This window comes from Artemia sp. Qi Xiang Cuo, chromosome 16, assembly GCF_049724085.1.
Source record: "Artemia sp. Qi Xiang Cuo chromosome 16, ASM4972408v1, whole genome shotgun sequence".
NCBI lineage: Eukaryota > Metazoa > Arthropoda > Branchiopoda > Anostraca > Artemiidae > Artemia > Artemia sp. Qi Xiang Cuo.
Window position 1 is genome coordinate 13,293,320 of NC_142809.1, and position 24,104 is coordinate 13,317,423.

General features: G+C 34.8%; 1 protein-coding gene across 2 annotated transcripts in view; it reads left to right on the forward strand.

Moving 5' to 3' along the window:
* The window catches only part of LOC148942585 (UDP-N-acetylglucosamine transporter-like), a 43,322-nt gene that overhangs the window by 1,440 nt on the left and 17,778 nt on the right, over window positions 1-24,104 (forward strand). For both annotated transcript variants that reach the window (XM_089102038.1, XM_089102037.1), the window contains exon 2: window positions 21,850-22,057. In XM_089102038.1, coding sequence (XP_088958164.1) covers window positions 21,850-22,057 — 208 coding nt within the window. The remainder of the gene's footprint in view (window positions 1-21,849; window positions 22,058-24,104) is intronic.

Genomic DNA, 24,104 nt, shown 5'->3' on the forward strand with positions numbered 1-24,104 from the left:
TTTGGTAAATATTGACTGGAAAATTAGGGATAGGCTACCACCAGATGGCTAATTTGACAGTGTATATATATATATATATACAAATCTTTAAATTAGCCAACCAACCAGTATTTTAAGCATAGGAGTCCAGCTGGACATAAGGAAACATATTAAGAAGACAAATCTTACTCCATAATATGGAGAATAATCCTAGTTAATACATTTTGCAGTCTGGGAGCCTTTATCTTCAATTTTTTCCTTGTCTTTCCAGTTTTTCTAAGAAATTCATGAATTTCTTAGAACCTATATATTCACAGAATATATACCCCCCCCCCCCTAATGTACAAATATATACCCAGAATTGCATCCTCAATCTAAATATAACATCCATTTGCATCACAAATGAACTTTACTCCCATATTAGTCATGGGGTGGATGTCCAGAAAACTAAACTTTCAGCAATGGATCTACAGGCTAAAGTAGCCTGTGTCTTGGGAAGGTATTTTGAAGTACCTACCTCCACTGCTAATTCTAGAGGGTCCTGAAATTATGCCTATTGAAATTTTGACAAAACAACACATTATACTAACTTAATTTTCAGTTATCAATTTCTTTTTCTTTGGCTTTAGTTCTGCAAATGTATTTTTTTGTTATTTAAGTAGAATTTTAAGCCACATCAATGTTTTTTTTTATTTAAGAAATGTATTTGCACATCTTTAAAACCTTATAAATAAGGACTGAGCAAAGTTGTGAATCTAAAAACAAGTTTGTTGTAGGCCTACTTTATTTAAGCAGAAGATCTATTTTGCAAAGTTTCACTTTTATAACACACCAGATTTTTAAAGGTCAGGACCCTCTAGAGAGAGAATGAGTAGAGGCAGGTACTTCAAAATACCTTCCAAGGACATAGTTTGGCCTGTAGACCCATCCCTGAAAGTTTCATTTTCCTAACCTTTTTAGCTGTTTCAGCCCCTTTAGGGGCTCCAAAGAGCCTGTATTAACCAAAAGGGTAAACATTTTGTTAGATTTCTAGTGCATGTACTTTTTGCTATCTTGGAAAGGGGTTAGGTTAGGAAAATGAAACTTCCAGGGATGGGTCTACAGATTAAAATGTGCCCTGGGAAGGTATTTTGAAGTACCTTCCTCTACTCCCTCTCCCTGTAGAGGACAGTGGCCATTGATGACCTTTAAAATCATTGTTATAAAATTGAATTTTGCAAAATAGATCTGCTTAAATGAAGTAGGCTACAATAAAACTGTTTTCAGCTCCGCAACTTTGCTCAATTCCAATTTATGAGCTTTGAAAGATCTACAAATACATTTCTGGTAAAATTCTAGACAAGCTACTTTTTGATATCTTGGAAAGGGAAGGTTAGAAAAATGAAACTTTCAGAGATGGATCTAGGCTACAGACTAAAGTATGCCCTGGGAAGGTAGGCTATTTAAAGCACCTACCTCCAATATTTCTCCCTCAGAGGGCACTGACATTTGATGACCTTTTAAAAATATTTGCACAATAAAGTGTGATCTTGAAAAATATATCTTCTGCTTAAATGAAGTACAAGAAAAGTTTTTTCAGCTTCACAACTTTGCTCAATCCCAATTTATAAGGTTTCAAGGATCTGCTGCAAATACATTTCCTAAATTTAGAAAAACCCATTGATATGGCTTAAAACTCTACTCAAATAAGATGAACTATATTTTCAAAACTAAACCCAGAGTAAAAGAAACTGAACAATGAAAATTAAGGTATGATGTTGCTTTGTCAAAATTATAATAGGTGTAGACCTGTCAAGTAGGCAAATTTCTAAGGCTTAGAAATCAGAAGAGGGTTAGAGTTAAAGAGAGATGGGCAGAAAATTTTGAGAGTGTGCTAAACCAAGTTAGAGTTGGAGGGAAATATATAGAGGAAAATGAAAAAGCTTGTGATGCCTTGGATGTGAAGGAAGATTTGTTTTGTGAGGAAGAATTAGTGTTAAATTTCTAGGTGGCACTATAATTTAGCTAGGATGAAAGTGAAAATATCATTTGATGCCTTCTTTATGCTCTTTCATAATTCAATAATTGCTTTGGGGGCTAATTGCATCTTGAGTCCTTAAAGGGGCCCCAAAGATATTTCATTTTTGTAACCACACAAAGAAGTTATCAACACTAGTTAAGTTATTGAAAAGTGGTTAAAAACACATCACTAGTTTATATATGAGTTATTCAAGAGTAATATATTCTAAAAATACTTATTCATAACAATTCAAATCTCGTTAATTAGGCAACTCAAATATAAACCATTTTCCTACCATTTCAAGTTTTTCAAACACCATCAACAAAAATAGCACTAAATTTTATGATTTGAAACTTTGCTGTTGACAATTCAGGGTACAGTATGTTCCAATTCAGGGAATATATTTCCACATTAGGGGGCTGGGGGGAGGGGGGGTAAAGCTCATGGTAAATTTGCAGTGGGGCATATAATTTAGCTACAACAAAAGTGAAAACATCATTTGATGCTTTTTTACATTCTTTTACAATTCAGATAAAATACACTTAGGGGTCATTTAAGGGCTCAAGATGCAATTTACAACATCAAGCAATTGTTGAATTATGAAAGAGCTTAAAAAAAGGCATAAAAGGATTCTTTCATCCTAGCTAAATTATGGTGCCACCTAGAAATCTACCAAATTAGCAACAGTACTAAAAGGATTAAAAAATAATAAGGCTCCAGGTGCTGATAGTGTGGTAAATCAGTTTCTTAAATATGGTGGCTCTGAGGTTTGAAATAAGTTACTGAAGATTATGAATATGATTTTTGATAAAGGGTAGGTACCTAACAAATTTAGGAAAACCTTAATTAAACCACTATATAAGAAAGGTGATAAGAGTGAGTGTGGTAATTATTGAGGCATTACTCTGGTCTCTGTAGGTAGCAAATTACTTAGTAATATGATACTTTTTAAACTGAGAGATGCTGTAGATAAAGTTTTAAGGGAAGAACAGTGCAGTTTTAGAAAAGATAGAGGATGTATCAACAAAATTTTTACTCTTAGGTCAATAATTGAGTTGTCAAACACCTTTGGTCCTCAGTTTTATAGATTATGAGCAAGCATTCAATTCTGTTGGTAGAAGAGCTTTGGCAAGGGTCTTATCCTTGTATGGTATACCAGACAAATATATTAAAGTGATTAATGCTATGTACAAGAATAACACTGCTGTGGTTAAAGTAGGAAATGAGGTTAGCAGCTGGTTTTGTATTAAATCAGGAGTTAAGCAGGGTTGTGTTCTATCCCCCTTTACATGGATTGTTTTGATGGACTTTGTTTTAAGGAGCACAGGAAAGGCAATGGGAGACTATGGAATCAAAGGGAGAGGAAAAAGTCTCCTGGACTTAGATTATGCTGATGAAATAAGGATCCTAGATGACAGTTTGAGCAAAATGAATGAACTTTTAGAGGTTTTGTGAGTTGAGAGTGCTAGACTAGGTTTGAAAAATTAATGTTAAGAAGACTAAGTCACTAAGGCTAGGAATAACTGAAGATGAAAAGGTGACATTGGGTAATAAAAAGATTGATCAGGTGGGCAGCTTCATTTACCTTGGTGTTATTATTAGTAAAGGCAGTGTGGGCAGTGAAGATGTTAAAAGTAGAACAGCCAAGGCTCAGAATGCTTTTTCACAGTTAAAAAAAAAGTTTGGAAGAATAGGAAGATAAGTCTGCAAACTAAGATTAGAATATTAGAACCTACAGTGATGACAGTGGTCAAATATGGCTCTGAAACATGGGTGCTCTGAAAAGTGCATGAAGATTTGCTTGATGTTTTCCAGAGAAATTGCTTATGGATTGTTCTGAGTACCTGGCTGACTGACTGTATTTCAAACAGTAGGGTGTGCAAAATTGTGGTTCAATACCTTTCTAGGTATTGCTTACTGCTTTCTAGGGCTATAATGAAAGAAAGGTTGAGGTGGCTAGGGCACATTGTACAGATAAATGATGACAGATTGTCAAAGATTGTCCTTTTTGGCCAACCATCTGGGGCTAAACAGAAAGCAGGTTTTGGCCAACCATCTGGGGTGGGAGGATGTCATAAAGAAAAATTTAAAGAAAATGGGAACTTCCTGGAAGGGTGTAAAAAGGGAGGCTTTGAATAGATTAGGATGGAGGAGGAGCATGCATAGCTGTGTTGGCCTCAGGTGGCTTGGTGCTGTGGTGAGTTGTTAATAGTAATAGTAGTTAACATTGTAGCTTGGCAATATCTTCCGAGAGTATATTTTGCCCTGGATTTGCTACCAAAAGTTTCATTTTCCTAATCTAACCCTTTTCCAAGATGGCGAAAAGTAGCTTGTCTAGAATTTTACCAAACTTGTTTCTAGTAAAATTCTCTTATGAGAAAAAAGTGCTATTTGCAGCTGATTCAGAAATGGTAATTAATGTTGTCATTAGTCTTGATAATAAAATGTTATTTTGAAAATAAATTTACAGGAGTTTTACAAAGAGCCTGAAACCTCTCAAAAATTACAAAAGAGCCTGAAACCTCTCAGAAACCTCATACAGTAAAACATTGCCATTGCAATTACAGGCTATGTAGCCTTTGTGGGGTTTCAAGTTTGAATTATTGAATTTTTTTTTTTGGTTGAAAAAACATATTTTATATCTCTCATCTTTTTAAAAAAATTCTTCCAAATTTATTTGCAGGAATGTAACAATTATCAAAGAAAGTAACAATTATCATTCCTGAACCAGCAACAAATGCTAATTTTTGAAACCCATGAATATTACTTCTGTTGAGAAAAATATTCAGAGGACCACCAGTATCCTACAGAAGGGAAGATCTGCAGCAGCTGTACCTGTGAAACTGTGCCTGCAAATCAAATGACAATCAACCCATAGATTTTATTACAACGCAGTCAGCCACTACTTCTATGCTTTGCTTCTATGCAAGCTATCAGCTGAAAAAGTGGAAGTCTTCAGACTAGACAGCTCTGATGAGATACTCACTATATTTTCTTATCTATTTGAGGAGGTTAGAAAACTAAGGTGAATGTAAAATATTACTCAAGGGAGGCACACAGCCATCTATTCAGCCCACAAGACAAATCTCACTGTGTTTTCAGTCTAAGTTTAAAGAAGATTTGGGTTGTATAGAGAATTTGAGAAGGTGGCCTATCCATCTTCTCATGGCCAACTGATTGGGTAAATTTAGCTATGGTTTTTGAGAAACCAGATGGAACCTTGAGAACCATTGTCTATATAAATCCAACTCAACAAAGCTATAGAGACTCCATCAACCTGTGTCAACCTTTGTGGAATCTCTCCAAAAGCATGTGGGTGCTAAATACTCATTTATGCTAGATGCCTGCACAGACTACTGGAACTTATGTCTTGATGATGAATCTCCAAAACAGACAAAATTCTCAACTTTATATAGGCAAGCACAAACAAGGACATATGTCCTTTGAATTAAAGTCTGCATGAGATAAGTTTCAACACCACACCTTCAGCAACCTCAAGAGATTCTCAATAGTGTAACATAATCATCTTGGGTTTATCTGAAGAATATCATAACAAGAACCTTCAAAAGACCCTTTAAGATCTAGAGAAGAGAGAGTCAAGCTTAGCAAAGATAAGTGTATCTTCAGATGAATTTTGATATGTTATTCTGGACACATCATTTCCAAAAAAGGAATCCATCAAGAACCCAAGAAAATCTGAGCGATAGATGAAATGCCATTGCTGAAATCTCAGGAAGAATTACAAACAGCCGTTGGAATGTTTAATTACCTCTCATGGTATATTCTGAACCTCTCATACCTCAATGAGCCTTTTAGGACCTTAGCTAAGAAGAGGCAATTCAACTTGACAGATGAACATGCAGCTACCCTTATGAAAATTAAAGAGTTGATCATAAAGACAATTTTTATGTTTGATCCTACAAAGAGTCTTGTAGAGGTCCAAGCTGGTGCTTCCAAATCTGGATTCAGTGCTGTGCCCCTTCAAGAGAAAAGAATTATTTCATTTTCATCAAAATTGTTTCATGAAAGAGAGTAGAGATATTTGCAAATTGAAAAGGACCTGCATACAATTGTCTTTCAGTGTTACCATTGTCACCAATAGCTCTATGGCTGCCCCTTCCATGTCATTAATGATCATAAACCACTTGAGATAATCCTCAATTGGCAAATCAGTAAGTCATCCCCCAAAATTTCAAAGGATGCTGTTATATCTGCAACCCTGTGATTTTAGCATAACAACATGATCATGGTGGATTATTACTGTTAATTTTTTGTAGTTCATGAGCTGGGAATGAATACTTACATGAACCTCCCAGTCTAGAAGATAAATTCTCAGTTCATCAGGTTTGGGAACCCTTGACAGTTATGTCCAATTACTTTAGAAATGCTCTAGGATTATATGAGGCAATGAGGAGTACAATGCAAAATCTCTAGTCCAAACAGTCCTCAATCCAATGGTCTAGATGAGAAAACAGTTTGTATAGCTAAAGTCATGATCATGAAAAAAAAAAACTGGCCTGAAGGGAGGATTCACCCTAGATGACAGTCATCAAATGAATTCTTCAAATCGTCAAATGAAATGATAGGAGCACTAGTAAAACCAACATACCAACAGCCCTATTCCACTTCTGACATCCAAAAACTTTGAGTACAGTCCAACAATCAGACTTGGCAAGCTGCAACAGTCCTCCAAAAAGTTGATGCACCATGATCATATATTGTACAGACAAAAGCATAGTATCAGAATATGAAGCACTTGAAAGTTATGACTGTAGATGATGAGATTTATGAGTCTGGTTCATGCAGGAGCTGCACTTTAGTATTCAGGTCATGACCTCAATCAACTGTAGATGATGAGAGTCATGACTCTGGTTTGTACAGCAGCAGCACTTTAGTATTCAGGTCATGATCTCAATCAACTATAGGTGATGATAGTTATGACTCTGGTTCATGCAGCAGCATCACTTTAGTATTCAGGTCATGACCTCAATCAACTGTAGATGATGAGAGTTATGACTCTGGTTCATACAACAGCACTTCAGTATTCAGGTCATGACCTCACTCACCACACTTTCACTGAATAGAGGACATGTACTCTTGCCAAGCCAGCATGACAAAATTGCCATATACCATGGCCCCAGGAACAACTGCAGTTCCCCTGCAAAATGAATATTTTGCTTTTCATGGCTTGCTTGCATTATATATGTGTGCTGTGTTTTGTATTGCTTATGATTTTATTATTTCAGGTTTGCAACCTGGATTACAGGTTGATGTAATGAAAAAACACATCATTAGGGCTATAGATAGGACTATCAGGTGGGGAGGGGGGGATTTGCAAGTGAATTAATTTGTGTATTTGAAAGAGCATATAAAAATATCAAATTCAGTTTGCCTAAGTGACTACAATAGAAGTATAGACAAAGTGTTATATGAAATGATTTGAAATGTTGATGACACTGTAAGGAAACATGATAATCTTATTGATAAAAACATGCAGCATATTATAAAGTAAGAATTTTATTGTTTTAGTGTTTTTTTTTTTTTTTTATCCTAGGGACTATATATGGGACTTTCAGGGGGGATAGGGTTCATTTACCTTAATTTGTACTTAGGAGCAAAATTAAGGTCCATACTGGATCTGTTGTATTCCATGTTCAAGATGGTGAATTTTTGTCACTGTGTTAGGGCCCAGTTACACATCATGAGAGAAGTCTGCTGAGAGATGCAATTGAAGACCAGTTGGCAACAGTGACCAGAAGGTAGATGTGGCATGTAATGACCATTCTCCAGTGGTTCAATGCTGAAACCACCACACAACAACAACTTTGGATAAAGTATGCTAGATGGTTGGGTATGACAAGCAGCACCCACCTCCCAGTAATATGCTTGTATGATGAAATGGGTAGTTAAATGGGACAGACAGTCCCACTCATATTTCCATTACTTATTTCATTCATTGGCAGGTCTGGACTTGAAGGATGAAGCTGTGGGTTGTGGCCGTGCTTGTGGGTTAACTGTATGTTTTGACACCTTATGTCAGTGACCTCTTGCATGTGGCTGACTTGAATGTTTGGTAAAGAGGAGGTGATTTGGTTGTCCATTATACTTTTAGGCCAGCATCATTTCACAACAGTAGCATCTAAAACTAGTGTTTGCAGCTGCAGGCAGTCTAGTCTCTTGTTGTAAGGGAGACCATTTAGGCCAGCCATGCACTTTGTGACATGCCTCTGAACTCACTTGATTAGGCTAGTAAAATTCTTATAGAAAGGATAGTGAGACATACACCAAAGTCCAAAACAGTCCTGACTATAGCCTTAGAAAGGCTTTGTTGGAGCAGCTAGTTATGGTATGTTTAAAGAGACCAAGGCTTTAACTTGCTCTTTAGACTGCTCATTGACAGTGACCATGGAACTTCGGTTGTTCTATCAACACTCCTAGATCTCTATCTTCAGGACTTGTCTTAAGTACTGAGTTTGACAGTGAATTGAAGTCAGACATGTTGCACTGGTGATGGGGTAGCCAATCTTTTGTCCATGTTTGGGTTATAAGAAAGTAACACTGCAGGCTTTGTTGATTTGTGTGTCCAAACAGTTTGGAGTCATCAGTATAGAAAGTGATATTATTTTCTATTCCTTTCACCATATTGATGATCTGTATGAAAAATTTGGTAGGGCCCAATATAGTGTCTGAGGGGACTCTGCTTACACCATTGCATGCTTTGGCAAAACCTTGTCATCATTAAAGTAACCAGGATATTTGGAAAGAGCATAAAATAAGGAATCTAATATAACTACTTTTTTTGGTTTCAATGTTTTCTTCAGAAGAGTGGTAACTCTGCACTGTTACTAATTTTGCACTGTTACTATGGAGAGTCTATGGCTATATCTGGCACCATAAGAGGAACAAGACACAATGGTCATCTTTGGGGAAATCCCATCACTTTTACCTCTTTAAAGTAATGCTGCAACCCTAATAATATACTGTTTTGACAACCTCCATGCATATAGTTTGTTTTTAATTACAAATCAAATCACAAATCTTTGGTTATTATAGCCTTAGGGGGCTCTAGCTCTTCTTCCGTTTGCTATACTTCCTGTTCTTTTTAAGTTTAACTTGATTATTTATTTTAATTTCTGTTTGTTTTGAGTTTCACTTGTTTTTTTTTAAATGATTTAAAAACATTTAAAGATTATATGGAGGAGAAAAAATCAATGAAACCAAGTGTTGTAGCCTACTGTGTACCCCTAATATGATTTTTTGAAATAGTAATAAAAAATACAGTAAATAGATTGGGCTCTTGGAAATTTGGAAAAGAAAAATATCCTAATATGGCAATTCCACATTGGTGCTACTTTTCTCTTCACTGCTTGAACAGTATTCCCAATTATAAAATGCTAACATTTACTGTTTGTATATTGTAATATATAAAGAGGAGGCATGTTTATTCATCAGGGGGAGGGGTAAAGTGAAGCATTGCAGCTTTAGCAACAAGATAAATAAGTATTTGTGATTGTTTAAGTAGTTTTCAGAATGCTCTTTGAATAGTGCTCTCACCTGCACCTTCACCAATTTTGTCACATTTGTCACATATTGTCACATTACTACCTATTGTCACATTTAAAATGCTTTGTTTATTACTATCACTCATGTTCATTGCAAATTGCATCAATAGCAGCCATAATTAGCTATTTCCTAATTATACACATGCATTTCTGTTTATTGTTTTGATCACTTATCAAAGTAAAGTAATCTAATATGCTCATCTAAATGCTCAAAAACGAATATCTGTTTTAATAAACCCAATCTAAACCGAAATATTCTGTCCAATACTTAAGAGATTAATAAAAGAGATTAAGTTAATGACAAATGGGAGTTTGTTTTTGGGGGGCAGCTTATTTTCAATAAAGCTTAGCCTGCTCTAACTAACGTTTATTTTTTTAGGTAGCCTTTTTTATGATACAAAAACTAGCTAATGGCTAACCTTCTGATTGTGTAAATGCAAAAAAATGTAGGGTGGGGGCAAGGACAGACCCAGGATTGTTTTTAGGGGGGCGCAAAATAGGTTGATCTGATAAACTTGTGTTAGGAGCAAGTTTAATTCACGCAAACTTGCGTTAATTAAGTAAGTTACACTACTTTAGACGACGTTAGGAGGGTGCCCCCTCGCCCCCTCTCTGGATCTGGCACTGGGTGAGGGGGACTTCTTTTCCCAAAATCTAAGAGGTTCAAATTTGCTATTTTTTCAATGAAAATAGCAAAAAGGGTATTTTTCAATGAATATACCACAAAAAAGGCATTTTTTCAATCTAGAAGGCAAATACTTCCTTCTCTGTATTCCTAGTTTATGTCTCCTGTACAGTTAAACCTATCTCCATTTGGAAGACTGGACACAATGCTCCCAATCAGAAATAAGTCTAGTTAGCATTCTTATAATGAACATGTGTGCATCAAGTTTTTTAGCTTCCTCAAGAACAATTAAATTGTCTAAATTGTCAAAGGCTTTTAAAATACCACCAAAAAAGCTGCAGCAACAGATCCTTAGTCTCTAAATAATTTTAAAAATTATCTTTACCTGCTGAGGCTGTAGGAAATACTGCTAAAGGAAGAACCTCTATGAAAGATGACCTGGGTAGCCTAGCACACTGGACAGGAAAGTGACTACTAAAGTACAATGCTCATAATTGCAAGGTAATCCACCTTGGCCAAAACCATTGTAAGCAGCATTGTCCTTCCAGGTACTCCATTACTATTATTCTTATGTATTGAAAAAAAAAACAGTAAAATCTGTACACAACAGAAAACAGTTAAGAAAAAAGAGAAAAGAAAGAAAGCTAACTTCATAAACACTAAATAGAAATTACCTTAAATTACCTTAAATCGCACTTGCTAGAGATATGGACGAGTCCAGTGTATGCCAGTTAATTACACTTAAATAAACAACAAACAAACATAACGTTATATTTACATTAAATGTAGACTATCAATTATATTATATTATAATTATATTATACATGATGCACTAGCAGAGGCTACCAAGTAGGATTCATTTTCTGTTCATTATGTTTCTTCATGTTGCCTCAGGGTTGACTCCCCAGACCCTCAAAAACAATTCTTGATGTTGGAACCATGGCAAGACTTGAACTAGTCACTTAGAAAATCAGAAGATGCACATATGAGTTTCTCTTTTATCTGACTTGACAAAAAGCTTTGAAAGGGAGGAGTATTCAGAATGTAGTGAATGAATTAGAAATTGATGCAAGAAGATATCAGCTGAAGCATTAATTTTGCAGTAACTATGTATGTACATTTAGAAATTTAGCGTGTCAGTTTATGGGTATGAGAAAGGGTTGAATCAATTAGAGGAACCACATATGTGATACTTTTTACTGGCTGATCAAGAGTGGAGCCAAGGGGTCACAAATGGGATGGGGTTACTTTTATGCCAGTTGAAATATTGCCAAGCTTCAGGTCTAACAATTAATTAAAAAAAAAACTTTCCGAAAAATAAGTTTTTCAAAGAAAAGTAAAAGCCATTTTAAACTTGAGCTCAGCAGATACAAATACTTGTTAAAATTCAAACTCATAAACGACCAGCAATTACTATTAAAGAATAAATGAAACCCAAAACGAACAGAAATTAAATAAACAATCATAGCAAAAAACATACAATAAGTAATAATATAAATGAATAAATAGACCTTAAAGCGAGTAGTTGTTGGATTGAATATGAAAATCAAGCTTAAAACGAAAAAAAGTATTTTGCTATTAATGTATAAATGATACTTAAAATGAACAGAAATTAAATAAACAATCAATGCAAACAAACGTACAATAGATATTGATGTAAATGAATAAATAAACCTTAAAACGAGTGAAACTTAAATTGAATATGCAAATCAAGCTTGAGATGAACAAAAATCACTACAAACAAGAGTTTGGGTATCGCAACCAATTTTATTACAAATATTTTCTTTTCTACTTAGTATTGAAGATAAACATTGAAATTATAGTAAAATTTTGAACAGAAGAGCTTTCAGCAATTAATATCATTGTACGTCAAATGTTCAGCTTAATTTATTAGTTCTTTCTAAAGTTGTTCAAGACAAATATAGTTTCACTACAAACAAAATTTGGATACTGCCCCCTTCCTTAACTGTAAATAAAAACCAAAAGCCTACTACGTCATTGGCGCTTCACTGAAAACGAATTATATTACAAATATTTCTTTTCTAGTTCTTACAGCATTGAAAATGAAAATAAAATTACAGTGAAATAAAATTTTGAACTGATAGATCTTTCAGCAATTAATATAATTATACATAAAATATTCAGTTTGATTTTGTTTACACTTTCCAAGAATGTTCAAGACGCATATAGTTTTCAGTAAAGCGCTAACGACGCGGTAGGTTTTAGACTTTTACAATGAGAGAAGGAGGCATTACCCAAACTCTTGTTCGTAGTGATTTTTGTTCGTTTCAAGCTTGATTTGCTTATTCAATACCTGTTTCCGTCGTATTAAGATTTATTAAATTATTTATGTTAACATCTATCTTATGTTGGTTTGCATTGATTGTTTATTTAATTTCTGTTTGTTTTGAGTTTGAATTTTAACAGATATTTGTATCTGCTTAGCTTACATTTAAAATGGCCTTTACTTTTTTTCAAATAACAAATTTTTCGGAAATTTTTTTAAATTATTTCTTGTTCGTTTTTGATTTCAAAAATTCTCAAGTTTTTAAAAATTCCTTATTTCAAAATCAAACTTAAAAAAAAAATCAAATGTTCATCAAAGTATCATAACTGATATCAAAGTAGCAATATCAAAGTGAAAAAATGGGTTTGTGTCAACCTCGGAGTTTTTATTATCTGATGTTTTAACTATTTATATCAAAATGGCTATCTGAAAATTTTTATCGGATGGGTTTGGGGAAAAAAGAGCGTGGGGCGGGGCTAACTGCCCTTCGGTCTCTTTTGACTCTTTAAAAGTGAACTAGAACTTTCTATTTTCAATCAAATTAGCCCTCTCTGAAGTTTATACGAGCATCCCTTCTGTAAGAATGATATATGCCCCCATAGTATAACTTACACCACCGGCTCCTGGGCCCTGGCGGGTTGTGTCGACCCCGGAGTTTTAATATCTGGCGTTTGAACTATTTTTAACAAAATGTCCACCTCAAATTTTTATCGGATGGGTTTATCCATCTGATAAACCCAGAAGGCGTGTAGGGCGGGAGGGGTTAGTTGCCCTACGATCTTTTTAAATCTTAATTTCCATTCAAATAAGCCCTCTCTGAAGTTTATACGAGTATCCCTTTCATAAGAACCATATACGGCCCCAGGACATAGCTTGCAGTAGCTGTCCCAAGGGCCCTGGGGGTTTGTGTTGACACCGAAGTTTTTGTTATCTGACCTTTGAGCTATTTTGAAAGAATAGCTATCTCAAAATTTTTATCAGATGACTTTGAGAAAAAGTGTGTGTGTGGGGGGGGGGGCTAGGGGCCCTCCGATCTCTTTTGACTCTTTAAAAGTGAACTAGAAGTTTCAATTTCCAATCAAATGAGCCCTCTTTGAAGTTTAACCGAGCATCCCTTCCATAAGAACCATATATGCCCCCAGGGCATAACTTACAACGCATGCCCCCGGGCCCTGGTTGTGTCGACACCGGAGATTTGTTATATGATCTTTGAACTATTTTTAACAAAATAGGTATCTCTAAATTTTTATCGGATGTATTTGGGAAAAAAGGGCGTGAGGGGGGAGGGGCTGGTTACCGTCCGATATCTTTTGACGCTTAAAAGTGAATTAGAACTATCTATTTCCAATCAAATAAGCCCTCTCTGAAGTCTCTACGAGCATTCCTTGCATAAGAACCATATATGCCCCCAGGGCATAACTTATAACCCTTGCCCTGAAGACTCTGGGTGGAGTGTCCTGCTCAAAGATTTAATTTCCAGAACTTTTAACTATGTTGAACAAAATGGCTATCTCAAAATTTTGATTAGACATGTTTGGGGAAATGGTGGGCTTGGAAGGGGTGTTAGTTGCCTTCCAATCCCTCTCGACTATTAAAAAGGGCACTAGCCATTTAAATTTTCAATCGAATGAGTCCTTTTTGAAGTTTCTACGACAACGCTTTCTATAAAAACCTTATATGCCCTCAGGGCATAAGTTACAACCCTTGCCCTGAGGGCTATGGGTGGGTTGTCATCCTAAAACCTAATATCCAGAACTTTCAACTAAGTTGAACAAGATAGCTATCTCAGAATTTTGATGGTTGGGGAAAAGATGTGGCGTGAGAGGGGGTTTAGTTACCCTCGAATCAATTTCGACTAGTAATAAGGGCACCAGCCCTTTGAATTTTCAATCAAATGAGCCTTTTTTGAAGTTTCTACGACAAAACTTTCTATAAAAACCTTATATGCCCCTAGGGCATAACTTACAACCCTTGCCCTGAGGCCTGTGGAGGGAGTTTCCTCTTCAAAAATATAATTTCTGTCTGGAAATCGACTACGTAGAACAAAATGGCTTTCTCAAAATTTCGATTGGATGTCTTTGGGGAAATGGTGGGCGTGGAAGGGGTGTCAGTTGCCTTCCAATAACTTTTGACCCTTAAAAAGGGCACTAGAACTCTCGATTTCCGATCGAATGAGCCCCCTTTCAAGTTTATATGACGACCCCTTCCATATGAAGTGCCTCTGGGGAAAAAATGATAATAAAACATTGGAGCCGTATGGCCTTTACTATAAGCAACGCTATAGCGTTGCCTCTGGTACAATATTTTCACTCTGTTTAGCAGCAAGAATTGACTAAGTCTTACAAAAAAATAAGGGGGAACTAGAAGTGTCAGCTTCAGTGAGCAGATTGGTAACAGCAGATAGCTGCCTCAGGGCCACTGTATATAAATATAATGCGGTATGATCATTCCCTATCTCAACTAGACCCCGGCGCCGCGCGGTCGGATCGACCGAATGCCTCCGACGAGAAGACCGGTCGACCGCCGCCTAAGTGTCGCTACACTGCCGGCGCGGTGCAGGCACGCCGCCGCCGGCAGAGGTGGCGGCGTTCGGCTGAATTTAAATTAATTTTGCGGCAATTCTTTATTGCGTCAACCGCAAAGTTGGAGCTTTTCTTTCTCGTGTGGTTTAGTATTTCGGTTTTTCTGATTAGAAATCAAGCAGGGCTTGCACTATCCCCGAATTTTCGGGTGTTTCCCCGAAAATCTAATGCGTCACCCCGAAAAAAATTTGGTTCCCCGAATTCCCGAAAATCACGCAATCACGGTGCCATCCCTAGCGATTTATCACCAATGACTTTCCCTGCCAAATATTACTTTGCATACCATAATTCTTCGCTCTTGTTCGTTAATTTTCGTCTCTTTTGTTACTTTGCATAAAAACCAGACAGATGCAATTGCAAATATTACAATATGAAGTTCTTCATATGTTGACAAAAAAAGTATCGTCTTTATGAAATGAGTTTAAATCATTTCGAATGCAGTTTCCCAATTGCTATTTCTTATTTCATTCGTAGTCAAAAATTTTATTTTCAAGTTGAATAGATTTATAGAACGCATTCACCAATATACAATTTCAGTCTTCAGTTGGATTTTGAAATTTATAGCCGACAGGTTGTTTCTAAAGCTGAATTGTAAGTTTGCTGTTTTTGCTGTTTTTTTTTCTTAAGTTTTTTTTGCTGTTTTTAGATAAGATTTTCTTAATGTTTAATACTCAATTGTTGAACGCCTGATAGATTAAATAAAATATAATATTCTTTCTGAAAATTTTCTACCCCCCCCCCCCCAAAAAAAAAAACAACCTTGTATTGAGACAAAATTTAGCTATAGACTAAGCTATGTACAAGGTTGGGGAATTAAAGATTGAAACGGAAGTTATCCCAAAAATACGATTCATAAATAAATTATTGCATATAGGGGGGGGATAGGGGGCTATCATTTTTAAATGATAATACCTCAGTTTTTTTATTGAAAGCAGGGATGCCAAAAAGATAATTATTTTTTGCATTTAAAGTGGAGACGGAAGAAAATGATGTCAAATTCACTGGGAAACCATTGTAATATTTTCGGTGTCTGCTCCCTTTTAATTATATTCTTTGAATTTTATTGAATGCCACGACGAATCTATGACTCAGTTTTTCAATAATTTGAGGTATATCTGAATAATTTTGACATTTTTGTTGTTGTCTTTGTACCCCTTTACTCATACCCTCAATTTTTTTTTCAAGGAACACTAAGCTGTTTAACGTTATTTTGCGTGATTGTTTGAACCATATATTGACCTAGTTAATTATTAAGTAAGTTATTTTTTTAATGTAAAGCTGAGACGGTATCCTATCAAGGTGATATCCAGAGGGGGGGGGTAGTTAGGTGTTACATTTAAATGATAATATTTTGAAATTTTTTATTGAAAGCAGGGATGCCAAAAAGTTAATCTTTTTTTTAATTTAAAGCAGAGACGACATCCTATCAAGGTGATATCCAGAGGGGGGGTAGGGAGCTATTATATTTAAATGATAATACGTCGATTTTTTTTTGAAAGCAGGGATGCCAATAAGTTAATTGTTTTTGTTATTTAAAGCAGAGACGGTATCCTATCAAGATGGTTTCCAGAGGAGGGGGGCATAGGGAGTTATTTTATTTAAGTGATAGTACCTTGTTTGTTTTTTTTATTGAAAACAGGGATGCCAAAAAGTTGAAAAGTTGACAAACATTAACAAGATTTTCGTGAGTTATACTTGATACAGCACTTGTATAGTTTTGTCGTCCAAAGGGAAAGGGACACATGCGTCCAACCCGTTTTTTTTCTTATTGATGAAACGAGTTTACTTCGAAAACATTCATTCATAAGTACGAGGCAGAATCACACTAAAACGAATTGGGGAGACGATAGCGATATCGACATCCCCACCTAACGTTGCGCTCGAGTGACAATGGTGCCCTTGGTCCAGTGCCCAAGTTACATTAAAAGGCCAGGTCGTAATAAAAGCTTTTTATTTGGGAGGTTCGAGGAGGAGTCTTTGACAGTCTTATGACCTCAGGGTACTAGATGTTGCAACGTTCTTACGTATCTACAGTGGTTTAAAAAATTCGATCACCCCACCAATGATGACCAAAAATATGCACAAATATAACAAATGTAACACTTGGAATATTATAACACTTTTCAAAGCTTTGAAGAAAAGCAAAAAAGGCTAAACACCCCTAACTACGCTTGTAAGCTATTTTAAAAAGAAACTCTTGGGAGATTTCCATTGATATGACCATAGCAGAAGCTTCGAGCCTGGGTGGGGATCAAAGAGGAGTCTTTGAGTATTTTGACCACAGGTGACTTATTGTTACGACTTTCTTAAATTTCGTAATTTTTGTGAGCATTTGGAAATTAAAGCTTAAACTCAATAACTGATACTAAGTCTCCTAACATTTTGCTTGGATTAAAAGAGACGAACTAGGAATAAAATCTCAACATCTTCCTGGAGCTACTTCAGTCTGCATATTATTTCATTTAATTACATTTAAAACGGATGAGCTTTTCTTTTTTACCTAAGAAAATAGCTGGCACTTCATTTTTCTTCATACCGAATAAACCATTATGTGTGTTTTGTTTCACTGTAATTGAAGTGTTCTCATGTGAAGTGTTCATAATGTATTTATCAGTTTGATAAATTTACTCCTTTTAGATGCAGTTTATAATTTGACTGATATTAAGTATTTATCAGTACAATTTGGAATGAATCACGAAAAGAAAAAATGAATAATATCCAAAAGAGCAGCCAAAAGCAATAAAAAAGCAGCAGTTCAGCCTTAGCCTACGTGACATATTCTATAAAGAAGCCAAAAAAAACTTTAAAATGTATTTTTTTTTAATTTTTATTGAAAACCAGTTTTTAATACAGGGAAGGCTTCTTAGGAATCCAAAAGAGCAAACAAACAAAAAAAACAATCAATATCAAAGTCGCCCATTTCAACTGTTTTAAAGTTGATAAACAGATATAGGCAAAGAGCATTATGAAAAAATTAGGCTTTTAAGTTGAAACTTCTATTCAAAGTTTTTACCCAGATCATTGACGAATTTTGTGGTACGGTATTTGAAGTTTTATATGCAGTAATGCTCAATGAAAAAACACTACTAATTTTGATAATTATTTATGTTAAGAATACATAGCTAATAGATACTTCAACTATTATGCTAGGGTTCTGAAACGCCATATCCATTTCTTGTTTGCCAGATTTTTTCTTCTCTTCGTGAATAAAGAAGAAGACCAGTTTCCAGCCAGCGTTCTTTGAAGTTTTGAACTCATAAATAGACTTGAATCTGTCCTGAATTTAGACTCTAATTTGATAAATATTGATCAAAACATTAATGTTTGCGGTCAACATTGATCGCACCGGCGGCGCGCCGCCGATATCTTACCAGAGGTGCGGCGCGCTGTTTTTGGCCCCGCCGCCGGGCTTCCCGCATAGGCGCGCCGCCGGTGTCTAATCTCAACCATTATACAAAGCCGGACCGAGATGCAAGTGCTCCGGAGAACACTTAAACAAGTATAAACATAAGCGACATTCGATTTTTTCACGGGTAGACAAGTCAGATTTCTCTTGACCGCAAAACTTGGCGTCGCCTTTATAACATTAAGTTGTAAGGAATATAAATTTAAAATAATTTATTCCAATACATATATAAAAATTGGTAATTAGTAGTGCAATGTTATTATTAGATTTTTTAGGAATTACAAGTAGGTTTCGAAGTCTCGAGTTGGTTTCAAAGGCATTTTGAGAAAGTTTCTGCGAAAATACGTGTTCTAGGGTAATATACATTGGACTACTGATGGCAGATTAAATGGGAGGAGCGTTTTGTACGTGCTGAGGATATAGTAGCCAAAAATCACTAAGCCGTGATCTTACTGTTATATTATTTATATGCAGTGCTCAGGACCCTCAAATTGGCAATTAAAGTTGAACTGATGTGGTGAGACATAACACCTTCTCTCAGATTCATCTGTAACAATTAATTCAGACAGCTTGCACAGAGTAGCTGAAAGTTTAATAGACTAGAAAAATAGATCTCTTCTTCTTGGGAAAAGTTTTGGCTTCTTACGATACAGGATGACAAAGGAACAATACCAAGGATTAGTATTATCTGCATGAGCAGTGTTAAATCCTCTATGAGAGAAGAGTGTCTTGCTCAATATGTTTACCACTAACCTCAATCATTACCAAAAATCAGTTTTGGAATCTATGTCTCTCTTGCTCCTTCTCTCTCTTCTCTCCTCTATCTGTATTTTTTCTATTATCTATTTTTTCATTGTTTCTCCCAACTCAGCAAACCATAAATACCATGAATTCTGGTATAAATTATGCATGAAATACGCAAAAAATACCTCACCGAAATACATAATACAATGTATAGATATTAAATAATAAAAAAACAAGTTTTTTTAACTGATAGTAAGGAACGACTTTAAAACTTAAAACAAACATAAATTATTCCGTATATGAAAGGGGCTGTCCCCTCATCAACGCCTCGCTCTTTACGATAAAGTATTTTATTGTTTAAAAAAATAGAGTTGTGAAAACGTCAGACTGTAGCGTAAAGAGCGAGGCGTTGAGCAGGGGACAACCCCTTTCATATACGGAATAATTTCTATTCGTTTTAAGTTTTAACATAGTTCTTTACTTTCAGTTAAAAAAACTTGTTTTTTTTTATTTAATTTTTGAACGTTCTTGAATTAATGCAGGTTTTGATTTTGGCTCACCGTACATGAATAATTAAAACAAAATTTGCATATTAATTTTACTTTTATTTGGTTAAATGGCTTTCTCGAAACTTGTTTAATTTTATTTACGAGCGTTTTTATTAGTAATGAATATACGTAACTTAAACTTACGTAACGAACTTCTATATTCATATATTTTTAATATGTATATTAGGGATTCTCCCCTAATCAATACCTAGCTCTTTAAGCTAAAGTCCGAATTTTGTTCCAATTGTTTAAAAATGACCCCTTAATCACAAAGGCCGTTATTTAGAATTAATAGCTCTTATGAAAGTATCCGGCGCCCCCTTCATAGCAATGTCCCTTCACCCACGAAAAGCTCCTTCATGGAAAGATCCTCCCACATAACCCCCGACCCACGCCCTCCCACTACCAGAAAAAATCCCCCCTGAAAACGTCTGTATACTTCCCAATAATCAGTACTATATGTTAACATTAGGTAAAGTTCATAACTTTCAGCCTTACCCGGGGACTTCGGTGGATTAAGTCATCCTTAAAAGACATAGTTATCATATTTTCGACCATGCTGAACCAAATGGCTATCTCAAAATTTTGATGGGGTGACTTTGGGAAAAAATGAGCGTGGGAGGGGGCCTAGTTGCCTTCCATTTTTTGTCACTTAGAAAAGGTACCAGAACTTTTAATTTCCGTTCCAATGAGCCCTCCCACGATATTCTAGGACCACTGGGTCGATACGATCACCCCTGAAAAAAATTAAAAATAAACACGTATCCGTAATCTTTCTTCTGGCAAAAAATACAAAATTCCACATTTTGTAGATAGGAGCTTGAAACCTCTACAGTAGGGTTCTCTGATACGCTGAATATGATGGTGTAATTTTCATTAAGGTTCTATAACTTTTAGCGGGTTTTTCCCCCTTTTTTCGAAAATCAGTAAAATTTTCTCAACTTTTGATGGGTAGGACTGAACTTGATGAAACTTATATATTTGAAATCAGCATTAAAATCTGATTCTTTTGATGTATCGTTTTCTAGAGTTTCGGTTACCATTGAGCCGGCTCGCTCCTTACTTACAGTTCGTTACAAGTACCACGAACTGTTTGAAAGTTTAATTTATAGCATATTTTGAAAATACAAGATTGATGGCCATATCCAGTGCATGAAAGGGCAGCATCGTTAAATATTGGTTGCCTCCAGTTATTTTTACTCACACCTCAACATTGTTCTTACAATTAATTCTTATCATAAATATACCTTAGTATAAGTATTTGTGGCATTCTTATATGCATACTTGGCCATTCCCTAGTGTACAACAATATAAGAACAAAGCAATGTTCTTAAGTGTTTCTCCCCTCTTGAAACAATTCAGCGTTCGTGGTTCAAGAAGGTTATTTTAGCCACAATTTTCCATGAAATTGGTCCTATCGCCAGCCTTAGGACATAATCTTTTTGTGTTTCTAAGCCATTTTAGATTAATCTGAATCCCCTAAGATTATAATACCTTATTCGCTGGACAATGCGATTTATGGTAATTTAAGGTAAGATGAGTTCCAAGGACCCGCAGCCCTCCTCCTTTTTAGAGGAGTTTGAAAGAATTGTGGTATAGAAATACGCTTCTCATGTTTGCCCCTCTATCAGATGCAGAATTTTCCTCTAATATTTCTTCGAAAATTATTACCTTTTTTCTTCTTTTTTTTACAGAGTAAAATTATTACTCTACATTTTGAGGCATAAGATCCCCTTCCTAGAAAGGTTTCTTAATGACACATTATAAACAGTGGTGTAATTTGGTCAAAATCCTAGGGGGTTGGGGGGGAGTTGGAGCCAATTTTTCCAAATCAAGTGAAAGTCACAGTGAAAACTGAAAAATGAGCCATATAATACCATAGAGGTAAAGATATTCTAAAGAAAACTGATCCATTTCTGTGGATGTTTGAATTATGTAGGCTTATCTTTGACGAGATTTTTGAAGGAACTAAGTTTCAGCTGGGGGGCAAACTAGGGTGTGAGGGGGGAAAATCGAGGTCTGGGAGGGGCAGTTGACCCCTGCCCCATTGCAAAATACACCCCTGATTATAAGCTGGGCCTTAGTGCGCTTCCAATAATAGCTGTCTTTCCTTTTAGATGACGAATTCCGAGGTCAACCAGTATTTAAAATATGGAACTTTGGCCTTGGTCACTTTTCAGACAACTTTTAATGTCTTGCTTTTGCGGTATTCAAGATTAGAAAAGTCAGGCGATGAAGGAAAGAAGTATTTTGAATCTACATTAGTGCTAATGGCAGAAATAGTGAAGTTTATTGTTTGCCTCTCTCTATTAGTCTTTCAAAATGGTAATAGTCTTTCTATTTGGTCTTTCAAAATGGTAATAATTTCAAAATGGTAAAATGGTAATAGTATTTTAAATGTATTTCATTTAAGGCTAAATTATATCTAACATTTAGTTGCTTTTTCAGTAAGGTTAGACTGAGCCAATAAAAATAATGCTAAAAATATTGACCTATTCTCTTATTTTAAGTTGCAGAAGATTAATTTTCTTACCGGAGTGTTCCAGATTGTGTTTCAATCTCTTGTTCAGTCTTATATTATTCAATGATTAATCAAATTAAGTTAAACTAAATATTCCGAATTAATAAAAATGTTAATTAGTAATAAATAGTTCTATGGTGGTATATCTAGTTCTACTATGATCAAATTGGAACTTTAATATTTTACATAATTTTTTGATAGTTCAAAACAACTTTTCTGGTCATTTTGCATTTATTATTGATAAATACAGGTACTACAGGTAGGTTAAAATTAGAAGAACTTCAACAGTAAAAACTGAATATTGTTGTTGTTGTACCTAAAGTTGCATCTGGCTTTTTCACATTTCTGTGGCACTTGCCAAAAACTTCTTGCTAAGCTGTTCTCAAAGGGAAGATCAGCAGGGTAGTTTAGACTAGGAGGATTTAACACGTATTATCCTGCTGATTTTCCCTTGGAATGCAGTTCAGAAAACAGTTTTTGGCACTTATTTCAGAATTTGAAAGTGTTAGAGACGACCTTTAGACATAAGTGACTATGTTATCTAATGTTATTTAATTACTAATTTCTTTTATTTAATCAATTTTTTAAATTTAATCTATTTATTAATTATTTATATTTTTTTATTTATTAATTGTTAGTTTTATTAATAAAAACTTATTGATTTATTAACTATTACTTTATATAATCTATATATTTAGTTTAATAATTATAAATTAAATTTATTTATTATTATATATATGTATATATATTTATTATAATAAATAAATTTATTTATTATTAAATATATATAGATTAAATATGTACATATTAATAATTTAATTTGTTAAATAATTTATTAATTATTTGCATTTATTTATTGTTTATTAACTATTTTCATTCTTTAATTAATAATTTTATTAATAAATTTATTCTATATTAATTTATTAGACACTTTTATTAATTATTTATTATTGTTATTATTCAATTTAATCTGTTTATAAATCAAATCTATTTATTTAATTAATCTGTTTATTAATTATTTTTTAATTATTTATGAATAATTTTTATTCACTAATTATTAATTTTATTAATAAAATTTGTCAGTTATTAGTTTTATTAATAAATATTATTGACTACAAATTTATTGATTATTAATTTCGGCTTCCAAGAATTTTTTTAAATTATTTACTTAATTCTTATTTAGCTTAATCTATTCATAAACTTAATCTGTTTATTTTACACTAATTCCTTTTATTTAATTTAATTAATTTTATTTAGTCAGGTACTAATTTTACTTTGATTTTTGATGATTGCAACTGTGGAAGCTGTTAATGATTGTACCTTTTAGCACCCAGAAAGATTGAGTCCTGAAATTTAGCTTGATTGAGTCCATGCAACCATTAGCTTGAGGGCCTCGATTGGACTTGAGAAAAAACTCCTTCAGGGAACACTTCTCCTTCACTCCTTGAGAGAAACTCCAACTCCTTCAGGGAAAGCTCCAATTCCTTCAGGGAAAAATTGTTAAACCTCATTTGCATCTAGATCTCTCTGAGAAAGATATATGACTCTCTGACTCACTTTGACTCATATTCACACTCAAACTCAGGTTTATAATGTCTCCTTTTATTAAGCCTGTGTGAATGATTCTGTGAATTACTCTGATTAGAATATATATTGACAGGGCTGGGGAAGGGGGCTTGGGCCTATCTGGGATCTTATGACATTGCCAAATCTGGTAGTAGTGCTTTGGATTGATCTCTGTCTTGGAATACGGGACCCAAGGTTCGATTGCAGCTGCTGCAATGTTTGGAAACATGCTTGCTATCTGTCTCTGTACAAAAAGTAACAGCAACTGGAACATCGACAATCGTC